Consider the following 12,042-nt stretch of genomic DNA (forward strand, 5'->3'; position numbering starts at 1 on the left):
CGACGAAATAGCGTTCTGCGGTAAAGCGAAGTAGACACGTCACTGGAGGGAGTTGCGGAAATACACGAGTGGCGTCGCCACGTTTACTTCGCTTTTACGTAATTTTGTGGCTTCTGAAAGCTTTGATTTTCGTAAAAAATGCATATCTGTTATCACGTTGCACTAACCTATCAGTCTAGCTTGATTTTGCGTTCCCCTTTAGTCTCTTTTTAAGAACTTTGAAGTTTGAGCCAAGAGAAGCGCATGTCTGAGTAATTTTTTGGCATAATAGCAAAAATGCCGTTCATCTTTTCTTCTGAGGTTAGTTGTGCGGAGAGCGCCGTAATGCACCTAAAATTCTCTCTAGTTCGCGTTGGGTTGCGTGTGTAGGTCTTCGCGCATGACACGTGCGGTCACTACTGTGATTTTCTGCACTTTCCCTTTACCTTTAGTGCGCCGCCATGGCGGCTCAGTAGTTATGGCATTTGTCGGCTGACCCGAAAGATGCGGGTTCGATCGCGGCCGGGGCCGCCGAGTTTCGATGAAGGCAAAATTCCAGAGGCCCGTGCACTTTTTTGTTTTATTTAGTAGCCCCCGTGCTGGCTGAGTGGTTACGGCGCTCGGCTGCTGGCCCGAAAGACACGGGTTCGATTTCTGCGCGGCGGTCGAATTTCGATGGAGACGAAATTCTAGAGACCCGTGTACTGTACGATGTCAGTGCACGTTAAAGAACCCCAGGTGGTCGAAATTTCCGGAGCCCTTCACTACGGCGTCTCTCATAGCGTGAGTCGCTTTGGGACGTTAAAACCCCATAAACCATAAACCAAACCTATTTTGTTTAGTGAGTTTAACGTCCCAAAGCGACTCGGGCTATGAGAGACGCCGTCGTGAATGCCTCCGGAAGCCCGTGAACTGTGTGGTTTCAGGGCACGTTAAAGAACCCCAGGTGGTCGAAATTTTCGAAGCCCTTCACTACGGCTTCCTTCATAGCCTGAGTTACTTTGGGACGTTAAACTCCCCTAAAATCAAATCTTTACCTTTAGTGCCATGCTTACAAACCATTTATGTGTATAAATATGCAGCGTAACCTTGTCAGCTATGACCTGAGTTCTCAGCAGTGTCATCTGAAATTAACAGTGCTATGGCACCTTAAGCTTTACGTGTGCAATAAGCCCCAATTGGCAGTCGAAACAAGTCGTAAGTTCCCGATGGTATCGAGTCTAGCTCCACGTTAAGAGAAGCAGCCGCATTTTTTACAACCACTGTCGTGGTGAGGTTGGACAAAGACTAATAACCGTCGAGGGTAGCTTTCATTTGTACGAGTATAAACACTGTGAATGAGATTAGGACACGTAAGCCATGGTTTCACTTTTAGGGCAGGAACATAGAAAAGAAACGAATAAAACGTGGCTCACAAGACATCCGGGTTATGAAAAAAATATACGCGTGATTGACTTGCAAACAGAAGACCGTACTGAACTTCTTCGGAATATGGAAAGCTGCATGATATAATTTGAAGTAAATGCGGAATAGTCGAAACATCGCGAGGTCATAGAAAGAAAAATTCATCGTCGCATTCAACAATTCAAGGCAAGTACTGGCCTAGGCTCGATTTGGCTCTAGAGAAATTATTTCGAGGAGTATAAAGGAATTGTACAGCCCACCTCCACTGCATGCAGACCCATTAAGCATTCCTCACTTGCAACATTATATTGAGAACCCGAAAACGCACGTTTTTTTCTCCTGTTTTAATCTATCTAAACTCACACATTAGGATGTTTGATCCTGTTTTCTTCAACCTCGCCGTTCTTTGCCCCAGCCATTTTTACTTGAGGTGGCTTGTCGAAAACTACGTACACAACGAAAAGAGTATTGAGACCTTCATCTACTTACTTTTTACTTTAAAATGTACTTTAACACAAAGATAACTCTTGTAAAAGAGAAAAAAAATCATGATTATAGTTTTTTGAAGCAATGCATTATTTTGACGTGGAAAAATATGCAGCAACCGAATACACAACGTTTTAACAAGATGCAAAGCGCATGCAAGCGCAATTAAAGCTTCTTGCGGAAGAAGTAAATCAAGTAAATGGGTAAGGATAAAAAGCTTTGTGGGAAAAACTGCAGACAGTCCTTCCCGTGCCGTTCTTTAATATCCATATTGATCCTATGTAACAATAAAGCACGTATAGGAAGCAGCAGGAACCAAATTAAGATCTTTAGTTAACATTTTACTCCAAAGAAAGAACAAAAAAATGTAAAATTGCCAAGAATGTCGTATATATTTCTCCTACGGACACCATTAATTTCCGGTCGTGATGCAGCCCACGAAAGCTGGAGAAAAGACAGCGAAATTCCAGCATCGATTAATCTTAACAAGAATCAAATGCTAACAGCCAGTGGTTGCGTGTGGTCGATCGTAGTCGAAAAAATAACTATCAAAACAACCGAACAAATAAATAAGCGACAAAAAACGAACGGCGGCGTTATTTTTTTGCGCTTTTGAATTCAGAGGCAGCCGCAATTGCGAAAACACTGCGACCGCGTACTACACGTTTCGTCACTGGAGCGTGTTATTCATTTCTTAGTCTCGCGTTACACCAAACTCGTCATTACGGGTCATGTGGAACACTGGAAGCAGTATTAGTCATTGAGAGAAGAAACCGAAACAAAATTAGCGCTGGAGGAAAAGGGGACCCGCAAGACGAAAGAAGTCCCGGACACTTTGCAATGTCAACAGAAATCAAGTAAACAACTACGCGGCTAGGCTGAAATGAGAGCCGCCCCTGGCGTGATTGTATCAAAAGAGTCGCTGATGATATATGAAGACAAATCACCAGACGTCGTGCGGGCCTCCTATTTTTGGCCGCTCATTTCTGTGCGCGCGCTTTCTTTTTATCCTTGGGGCGCCCTTTATGAACTGGAACTTGGCAAAACGGTTTCCTCTCGGCGGAACAAACTCCGAGGGGGCAGGGTAGTTCCTTCGATCGTTGCTCCTAGCCCTGCGTTTATTATTTTTGTTGGTTTTCTTCTCCGAGTTGATGAAGAAACGCTAGCTCTCGGGACCAGCCCAGCCATGAGAACGTCCCCGTACTAGGCAGCCAGAAGCGATATTCTCAGTATTTTTTTTCTTGCTCCTCTCATGGGAATTAGTCCTACGTACTATTTATTCTCTTGACGGCAGGCGAATACTCTTTGTCCTGTAGGACTGAGTGTCGTCTCCCAAATTTTTTCTGTTAACGCATGCTTTGTAATGAAATACTTATTTATATGCTGCTGTTAATGTTTCCTCACAAGTGCGCTTCTTTATGCGTGTGCGCTGGTTGTGTTGTTATCTGAATGTCAAATATTTACTATACCAATTAGCTTTCTTGACAACCGCGCACTTTTACATGTAATACCTACATTTCAGCAATGAAGTATACTAAAAAGCTAAGCACAGTCTTTTTGTTAAAACTAGGATTCGTGCTACCTGGCGGCTCAATTCGAACACCCCCGGAAGGTAGCGCAAAAAACGGTATACAAAACAACACTGAAGATATGTAAATGCTGACACGGAATGATTTTATGCGGGGTGACAAAAAAGACAGGTGTGTCAACTCCGGTAGCTGTTTCTGCGGGTCCACTTTGCTCCGGTTCTAGCGTCCATATAGACTATAGAGACGCATGACGACCAACCTTTAATGCAGACTACTACCCCAAATGAGTTTCACGGAAGCTTGTTCCTGGATCATCAGGGTATGAAATCCCGTAACCTGCGATGTATTTAGACCAAAGGGGACCACCGATCATGTTTTTTGCTCGTTGCCTCTAATAGAGTACGAAGCGACGCTCAGTTTATTAACGAAAAGGAATATAGGCAACGCAAGCCATAACTTCAAATGGTGTTAGCTTGACACCATTCATAGCATTCGCTGGTACAGAAGGCATTGAAAGAAATGGTGTACTTCCTCAACTCTGTCGGTCTATCCGGCCGCCTTTGACCGTTGTGCACTGCGATGTCTGCTAATACACAGAGTCCGTAGACCACACATTTTGTCACTGCCTACTATACGAAGCACAGCGATGTGTGGTTGATCTACAGTGCTGTTCACAACTTGAAAGGACTGTATTTGAACGCATACTCATACCTCTCACCGTATTTTCAACCCGTTGGTCTATTTGCTCAAAGCGAACAGGCAAGTACGATCAGTTTTGAATGTTGTATATGCTGTTGATTTTTAATTCGATGTCGGGAGTGAGCGTCGATCACATTTTCAGCTACCTGCTTCAGTAATATGAATAACGGTGGTCACTTTCACTCCACACCCTTCTTCCGCTCACAAGTCATTAGTAGAACTTCTCCGTTTCATTGAGTCGAACGGCTTGCCGTAATGCCGTTGAGTGCACACCTGGGCTGCACACGTTTCGGTGACTGATCTTCTTAATCTCTCTCTGTTCTCGCTTTCTATCCACCCGCCCCCTCAGTGTACTCAGTAGCATCTGTGACCAAAGAGTGCCGTGACACAAGGTTGCTTCTAATCAAAGTGGGTTCATAGACCCATTTCCCAAGCAATTCACCCTAACGGAGTAGAGCACCAGGTAGTGGGAACCTCGTACTCGTTATATCCCCGGTGGAAACCCGGCGGCAGTGGGGATCGAACCCCGCAACTCCCGCATGCGAGATCGCCACGCTAGTTTTCAGAAACGGAGCATTGTCAGCTGAGACATCTCACCAGCTAGGCCTCATCCGCGGCCACCATCTTTGAGCGTCATGTTACTCTTGCAACATGAAAGTCATGCTGGAAAGTAAAGCTTGTGCTAGCCAAGCATTATGCGACTTCTCTCGCGGTAAGCGCTAGCCATTCTGTTCGCGACACTGAAGCTAGAGAAATATTTCCACGAGAGTTTGGTCAGTTCTAAAAACCATGAAAAGCCTGTTTTCACCGGAGCGGGTGATTGGTTTTTTTTAGATTCCGCGTTCTCAAGTGATAAGCAAGCGTTAAGCAGCAATTGACCAACGCTTCCTACCTAGTTGCGCACATTCTAAACACAAGACAAAGTTCCTTGTTATGACACAATGTAAATGTGTCGGCGCTCACTAATGCAATGTGCAAAGCATGGGCGCAGCCATGAGGGATACCTGGCACATGCGCAATGAGTTGCAAATTACGTGAATAAAACTTTTATAATTTCTATACGCAACGTCGAATGCGAGAGTGGGTAAGATTTAACAGGGATGAACAGGAAACGTGGCTGGTGAGTGACGACAGGTCGTCAAACAGGTTGTTGAGGTCAAGAAAATCGTACGTATAAAAGTGGGCGCGCCTCAAGCAGACAGCGGCTTTTATAAAACCACCGGGAAAAAATCTGCGCTTTAGACTAGGTTTGGCTTTGTGATGATAGTGATGAATATAGCGAAGAGGGTAATGGCAATCGCTAAGGCTCCTATTTGCATCTGTTGGTGACTGAATGCAGACATTGCAAGTAGCGCTAAAATACACGGTCAGGACACACGACAGTGTCCTGTCGTAGACTGGCTGTCGCAGATAGATAGAACGTAGATTGCTTTTGAATTTTTTGTTTTCTTTCTGTGGTATCATGACTAAAATTGTGTGCGCTAATGAGCTTTAGAGCTTGCCGAGCCCGCCATAATATGCGCTTCATGCGTCAGAGCAATTTTTGGAATCTCACAGTAACGGTAAGGAAACGCTTTCAGCCCATTGCATACAAAGTGAACACACAAACACGTCAGGTCGGCATCAGGTGACGCCTTTGTGAAAGGAAATAGTATTTAATGCGGATGCTGTCAACTGGAACTACCTCTTGGTCGTCATTTTTACTAGAGGCCGGGTTTTCTTATCAAACATTTATTACTTGCGTATATTTAGAGAAACGTGGCTTAGTTGTTACTCCCTGACGCAGCTTAACCGTTTAGCGCAAAGCCGAACAAGCGGCGCAGAAACCAGGGAGTGACTGACCTTCCAGCGTGCCGCTGTGGAGTGTGAGCCCGTCGTCGGTCTCCCAGTAGACGACGTGGATGAAGTCTCGCACAGAAGCGGGCACCTCGCACCGAAGCGCGGCCGTGTTGCCGCGAATGACGAACACGTCGGATGTGGTCACCTCATAAGCTGACCGGATGACTGCGCAAAGAGGAAGAGAGAGAAAGAAATTGGTTATTTGACTCACTGTGCTCAAAAACAATTGGACTGGAAGAGATGCAGACGATTAATTTACGCAGTATTTAAATGTCAGCGAGTCTCCCGAGGGTAAACATTTTGCAGTTTATCTTAGGCACCTCCTGCGATCTGTTATTCGTTTTTGCGCTACTGACAGTAAAGTGCGCCCAGTGCGATGCTGTGTCCAGAAAGATCAAACACCGAAATATTTGTTCTGAGTATTGACTGAGGAGACGTAAAGCGTGAGATAAAACATGTACTATAAATTAGAGCTTTGAAATGGGCACTTGTTTGACGCCTCATCCCGCCAAGTTACCTGGCAGTCTTGGTTCTGCATGGCATATTGTTCTTAAGCCTGGACAAGACGGTGTTAGAATGTGGAGAGAGGAACCTTATCGTAACAGATTATCGGCACTCGTCCACGCTTCCGGATTCGTAATTGTTTCACAACAGGGCGAATGTCCACGAAAGACAGCACTGCGCCGAAAGGCAGCAGTTTGGCCTGAGATATGGAACAGGCGCAGAGAGAGTGGAAGCGCATAATCGGAACCTGCGCAAAGGATTTTTCGAAATCACTACGAGAGTTTGTGAGCTCAACGTTTTGAAAAGCAAACTCTCTGCGAAAGCTCATTTCGTGCGCTCTAGCTTAAGTGAAATGTTGAACTCGGTGTCTGTAGCATTTAAGTCCTTATCTCACGTTTAATGACACTTATATTGGCGGCCGAGATTAGTGTAGGTTTATCTGCGGCACTTCGGTTATAGGGAAATTATAAGGTAGCATTTTATTTGATAAATTGGAATGTTATGGGTTTGGACGAGTAGCGCTGGAACTAATTCGTTCATACCTTACGCAATACATCGCAATACATCGCAATACAAATATAAGGAAATATACAAATTCCGCTTGCGAGAGATGGAATCAGGGGCGCCACAGGGAAGAATTTTGGGACCTATTTTATTCCTTTTCTACATCAACAACATAGCACAAATAAATAAATAAAGCTTGTAAATTTGTTATCTACGCAGATGATTGCTTCGTGTTTTTTGCAGAATAAGATCTAGTGCATATTCATATTGAGGCAGGTGCATTTTGCTACAGTTTAGACGAATAGTGCAAGACAAATTGTCTGATGTTGAATGAATATAGAACAAAGTTTGTATTGTTTCGTGCATTGGGAACATCTGCTTAAGTGCGTGGATTCATTATGCTTGACCCGTACAATGTTTGAATTGAATAAAGTGTGAAAACACTTGGTCTGATATTTACTAAACATATGTCCTGGAACGAGCTGTTACTGATTAAATTAAGCAAAACAGTGGGCGTAATGAAAAGGCACCGACATACTCTCCCAGCGACGATTAGGCGATTACTGTGTGGTTCCTTGTTTATAATAACAATAATAATAATAATAATAATAATAATTGGTTTTGGGGAAAGGAAATGGCGCAGTATCTGTATCATATATCGTTGGACACCTGAACCACGCCGTAAGGGAAGGAATAAAGAAGGGAGTGAAAGAAGAAAGGAAGAAAGAGGTGCCGTAGTGGAGGGCTCCGGAATAATTTCGACCACCTGGGGATCTTTAACGTGCACTGACATCGCACAGCACACGGGCGCCTTAGCGTTTTTCCTCCATAAAAACGCAGCCGCCGCGGTCGGGTTCGAACCCGGGAACTCCGGATCAGTAGTCGAGCGCCCTAACCACTGAGCCACCGCGGCGGGTCCTTGTTTATCTCTAATTTGTGTTTTTGTATACTGGTTTGGGGTATCACTACAGCTGAAATTTTACACAAACTCACTCTAGTACAAAAAAAGGCAGCCCGCGCAGTATCAAATGCTTCCTATTTAGAGCACACAGCACCTCTTTTCGAAAAGCATAAAATCATTAAAGTTCAGAACATGTACACATATACACTATTATGTTCTTACTAGAAGGCGGTTCAAGGCAGACTACATGCTTTTCTCGACATTGCTCATCTTGAGACCACCCCTATCTCATATGCTTTTCGCTGTATCCCACTTTTGCTTGTTCGTTTTTCGCACACACTGTATGGTAGACAAAGAACTCAGCATACACTTCCAATAACATCAAAACAATATGACAAACAGAATATCGACATCACAGAGTGTGTTTTTTAAAATCGTATTGCATTTTTTGTTGAAGTTAATAACAAGAATCTATATTCACTAAACCTTCTTATTAAGTGTATTTGTAGTTTTCTCTATTTTACCCCGCCGCGGTGGCGCAGTGCTTATGACGCTCGGCTGCTCACCCGAAAGACGGGGGTTCGATTCCGGCCGCGGGGATCGAATTTCGATGGAGGCGACATTCTGGAGGTCCGTGTACTGTGCGATGTCAGTGCACGTTAAAGAACCCCAGGTGGTCGAAATTTCCGGAGTTGTTCACTACGGCTTCCCTCATAGCCAGAGTCGCTTTGCGACGTTAAACTTGCATAAGGCATGTCCTTTATTTCTAAGCCTCCGACGTCAGATGGTATGAAAACCGATTTGGCACAGAATAAACTAGGGCAATAGGCTTGGAGGCTTATGGCCTAAAGAAGCTTGTTAGATACTTTCTACTTAAAGGCACAATTGGTTCGTTCATTTAGAAGGCGAGTGCTTACCGCCGCAAAAAAACCGGAAGTGACATTTAAGCTATGCCTTAAGGGTATGACACGATCGCGTGAATGATTGATTGCCCGCGGATTGATTATGCTTAGCTTTGCACTCACATATCCCTGGGGGTCCTCATACCACTCGTGGCGCGGTGGTGCAGCGGTTAAGCGATGCGGCACTGCCCTGCAATGACAGGTGCTGCCACCGGTGGTGCTAGTGCGATACAGGCTGCTCTTTCGGAGTAAACTCTTTCGGCTAATCATTCATTTAACTGCACCTGCCATGGTGTGCAGTTTGCTCACAATACGGTGGGTAGGTTGGGGTGACACCGTAAGATCACATGACCTAGGTGGCCCACCAGGTTGTTTCTTGGCGGTTTTTCGTAGAATTTTCGCTCATTATTAATGACGCCGACGCCGACAACGCTGCAGGCTTTTCTTGGACGCAGTACCCTTAACAATAGCCCGTTAATATAGGAGCAACCGCAACCTGAGTCACAGAAGAAGAAAAAGAAAAACGTCATTTTGTATCAATAAATGCGATTCTCTCATCACTGGGTTTTCCCCTTAATGTATCCAATTTTCACTCCCTCTGTGTGGTAATTCATCATGGGTGACGCTTGCGCATGTGCCGTTCACATCGCGCCCACTCTTTTTCTTGCTAGCGCGTAGCGTTGATCTGCCATGCGAAAGAAGAAGAGGACAACGGAGTTGGCGCAGCGTAGTCGCCGTGGGCGGCTGTAGTTGGGACGTCGGCCGCCGAGTAATGCTGTGGGCGGTCGGAGGGCCAGCGCCGCCGTGAGGCGCAGCGGCGCCCATGTCCAAAGTGGTAGGCAAACCGGCCTTGGCCAAGATCCAACGGGAACTGCGCGAGATCAGCCGTGATCCACCCACTAACTGCTCCGCGGGACCCGTGGACCCGGCCGACCTGTTCCTCTGGCAGGCCACCATCGTCGGGCCCAATGACTCGCCATTCGAGAAAGGTACGACGACATGCTAATCCTTTTCCCGCTGAACGAAGCTGCCGCCTGAAGGACACGAGGGGATGGTGCCCAAATTGTTTTCATTCATTTATACGGCGATAGGTTTCCATGAAAGTCACTTTGTGGTAAATGGAATTTGCGCGACGCGTCGCAACTGGAGACTCCCATGGTCCATTGTGAATGTGCCCTTTGACCAATGTCATACAGGTAGCTCAGAACCATGCAGACCTTGCTGTAGGCAGCTGATGCTCTCCGGCGGCGGGAGTGGGGGGAGTAGGAGGAACCATGTTTGATAAGAAGGTTGTGGAAATAACTATCAAATTATTCACAGAGTGCAATCGAACTCCCTGTCTCGAGGAGCTTCGTTTACCACCACATATGAGTTAGGGGCGCAGCTTGTTCGTATAGCCACCAAATCTGAGAGCAGTCACTGAGAGGTCTCAAGTGCAATAGTGCCCTAGTTTTCTAAAAACTTGGATCTGCCGGTCGAGCAGATTCCTTAGCAGCGTTACTGGTTGACCGGGAAGGCGTGAGGGTACTGCAGGGTGCATGTGCTTGAGTGAGCTATAATAGGTAATGTTTCAAGGGGTCTATGCACCTGCATGGTGCGACTCCATTTGCGCCGTGTAACTGAGAGGGGTATCCCGCTTTACCACTGAGCATACGTAGTGTAGTAAGGTTACATAGTTTGTTAGCCCCAGTGCAAATACGCTGAAGTTGGCTCGATATTGACGATAATGACAGATTGTTAAACCTTCGTGATATAAAGGCGTTTATCCCGGTCATACACATAATCGACGACAAAGCGAGTAGTTCTAAATTATAAGTCGCGGCTAAAGGTAGCCAGTGTTTCAGAGTTAACGAGATACCCATCTCTATTCACGCCGGCCTAACTCAAATGTGGCCCAAGCACATCTAGTTTGCTCTTCTCGGCGCCCATTGCAGGTGCCCAAATAGTTACGCGGACGTTGGCACCACGGCAAGAAAATTTAAACACAAGCTCTGGAGAAACCATGCTTAGTGTTCTTATGGTGCAGGCTTGGAGACGTCGCTCCCACCCGAGCGGCATATTAACCAAAGCTGGGGAATTTCAACGGTGGTGGCGCTGTGTTTAGGAAAAGCGACTGCTTGAGACTTGCAGAGAGCGGTTCAACTGCAAACATCTGCGTCATTTGATCCAATATACTTATACTTTCCTACTATTGGTCATAACTTAATTGACTCACTTGCTGTTCCGTGCTGAAGTGAGAAAAAATTAGAGTGCCGAATCATGCCCTTCCCAAAAGCACTCAAATTAGTCAAAACTTATCCCGGGGGGGGGGGGGGGGGGGTATCAGTGCGCTGCTGCCTGTAGGTGGTTAAAGGCCTTTGTACAACGCACGGGCTCAGTGGAGGAATTTTGCTGACAACAAGAAAGTTTTAGTTCGCTTGCAAAGAGAGTATGTGAACGGCGCCCCTCTTGTGTCTATCCGCAGGAGTGTTCAAGCTCAAAATCCGCTTCCCAGAAGACTACCCATTCAAGCCGCCCGAGGTGAAATTCAACACGAGAATCTACCACCCCAACATTAACAACAATGGCTACATCTGCCTGGACATCCTCAAGTCCCAGTGGTGCCCCTCCCTGACCATAGCCACTGTTCTCATGTCCATCATGGTGCTCATGTGCGACCCGAACCCGGACGACCCGCTCGTGCCCGAGGTGGCCAACGTATACAAGACGGACAAGGAGGCCTACAACGCCATCGCGAAGGAGTGGACGAGGAAGTACGCCATGGAGTAACCTGGAGTGATGTCATGGAGTGATGCCTCAGAGTACGTCGTGGAGTGCATCCATCATTCGCGGTGAATTGACTGACGAAGTGCGGACGCCTGATACCCTCCAAAGCAAGCATAGCTCTTCGTTGTCCTGTGATAACCGACCGGCTTCAAAAGTGTATGAAAAACTTGCCGTTTTAGGCGAAAGCGTGAGGTTGTGAACTGGTTCGGTATGTTTAAGCTTATAGATGTCTGCAAATTAAAGTGAAAATGAAGTTGTTCGCCTCCGTATTCGTGCATTTGGTAAATGCATGCGTAAGCAAATGCATACGTTCAGCTACTTTCGTTCCTTAAAGACTCTTCCGTCGACTGCGTCCGCACAGCAGGAGTTGCAGCTAGGGATTGCCAGCTAATGTTTCCTCTTTACGACTCAACACCTTTCTTAATTTCCTGTGGCAACGTTTAGCAAAGGAGACTCATTTAGGTTTTCGTACGAGTGTGCTTATAGAAATGAAACCAGAAAAAAATATAGACCAAGTGGTTTAAATGAC

At 46.0% G+C, this 12,042-nt stretch overlaps 2 protein-coding genes across 2 annotated transcripts in view; one reads left to right on the forward strand and one right to left on the reverse strand.

The window, feature by feature from the left end:
* The window catches only part of LOC144128609 (cell adhesion molecule Dscam1-like), a 388,116-nt gene that overhangs the window by 213,959 nt on the left and 162,115 nt on the right, over positions 1-12,042 (reverse strand). Inside the window, exon 3 of the mRNA XM_077662144.1 lies at positions 5,940-6,101. Within this exon, the coding sequence (XP_077518270.1) occupies positions 5,940-6,101 (162 nt within the window). The remainder of the gene's footprint in view (positions 1-5,939; positions 6,102-12,042) is intronic.
* Positions 9,475-11,614, forward strand: LOC144128610 (ubiquitin-conjugating enzyme E2 D2-like). Its single transcript, XM_077662145.1, has 2 exons — positions 9,475-9,736; positions 11,212-11,614. Exons 1-2 carry the CDS (start codon positions 9,571-9,573, stop codon positions 11,514-11,516), a joined length of 471 nt encoding a protein of 156 aa, XP_077518271.1. The 5' UTR covers positions 9,475-9,570; the 3' UTR covers positions 11,517-11,614.

This window comes from Amblyomma americanum, chromosome 4, assembly GCF_052857255.1.
Source record: "Amblyomma americanum isolate KBUSLIRL-KWMA chromosome 4, ASM5285725v1, whole genome shotgun sequence".
NCBI classification, from domain to species: domain Eukaryota; kingdom Metazoa; phylum Arthropoda; class Arachnida; order Ixodida; family Ixodidae; genus Amblyomma; species Amblyomma americanum.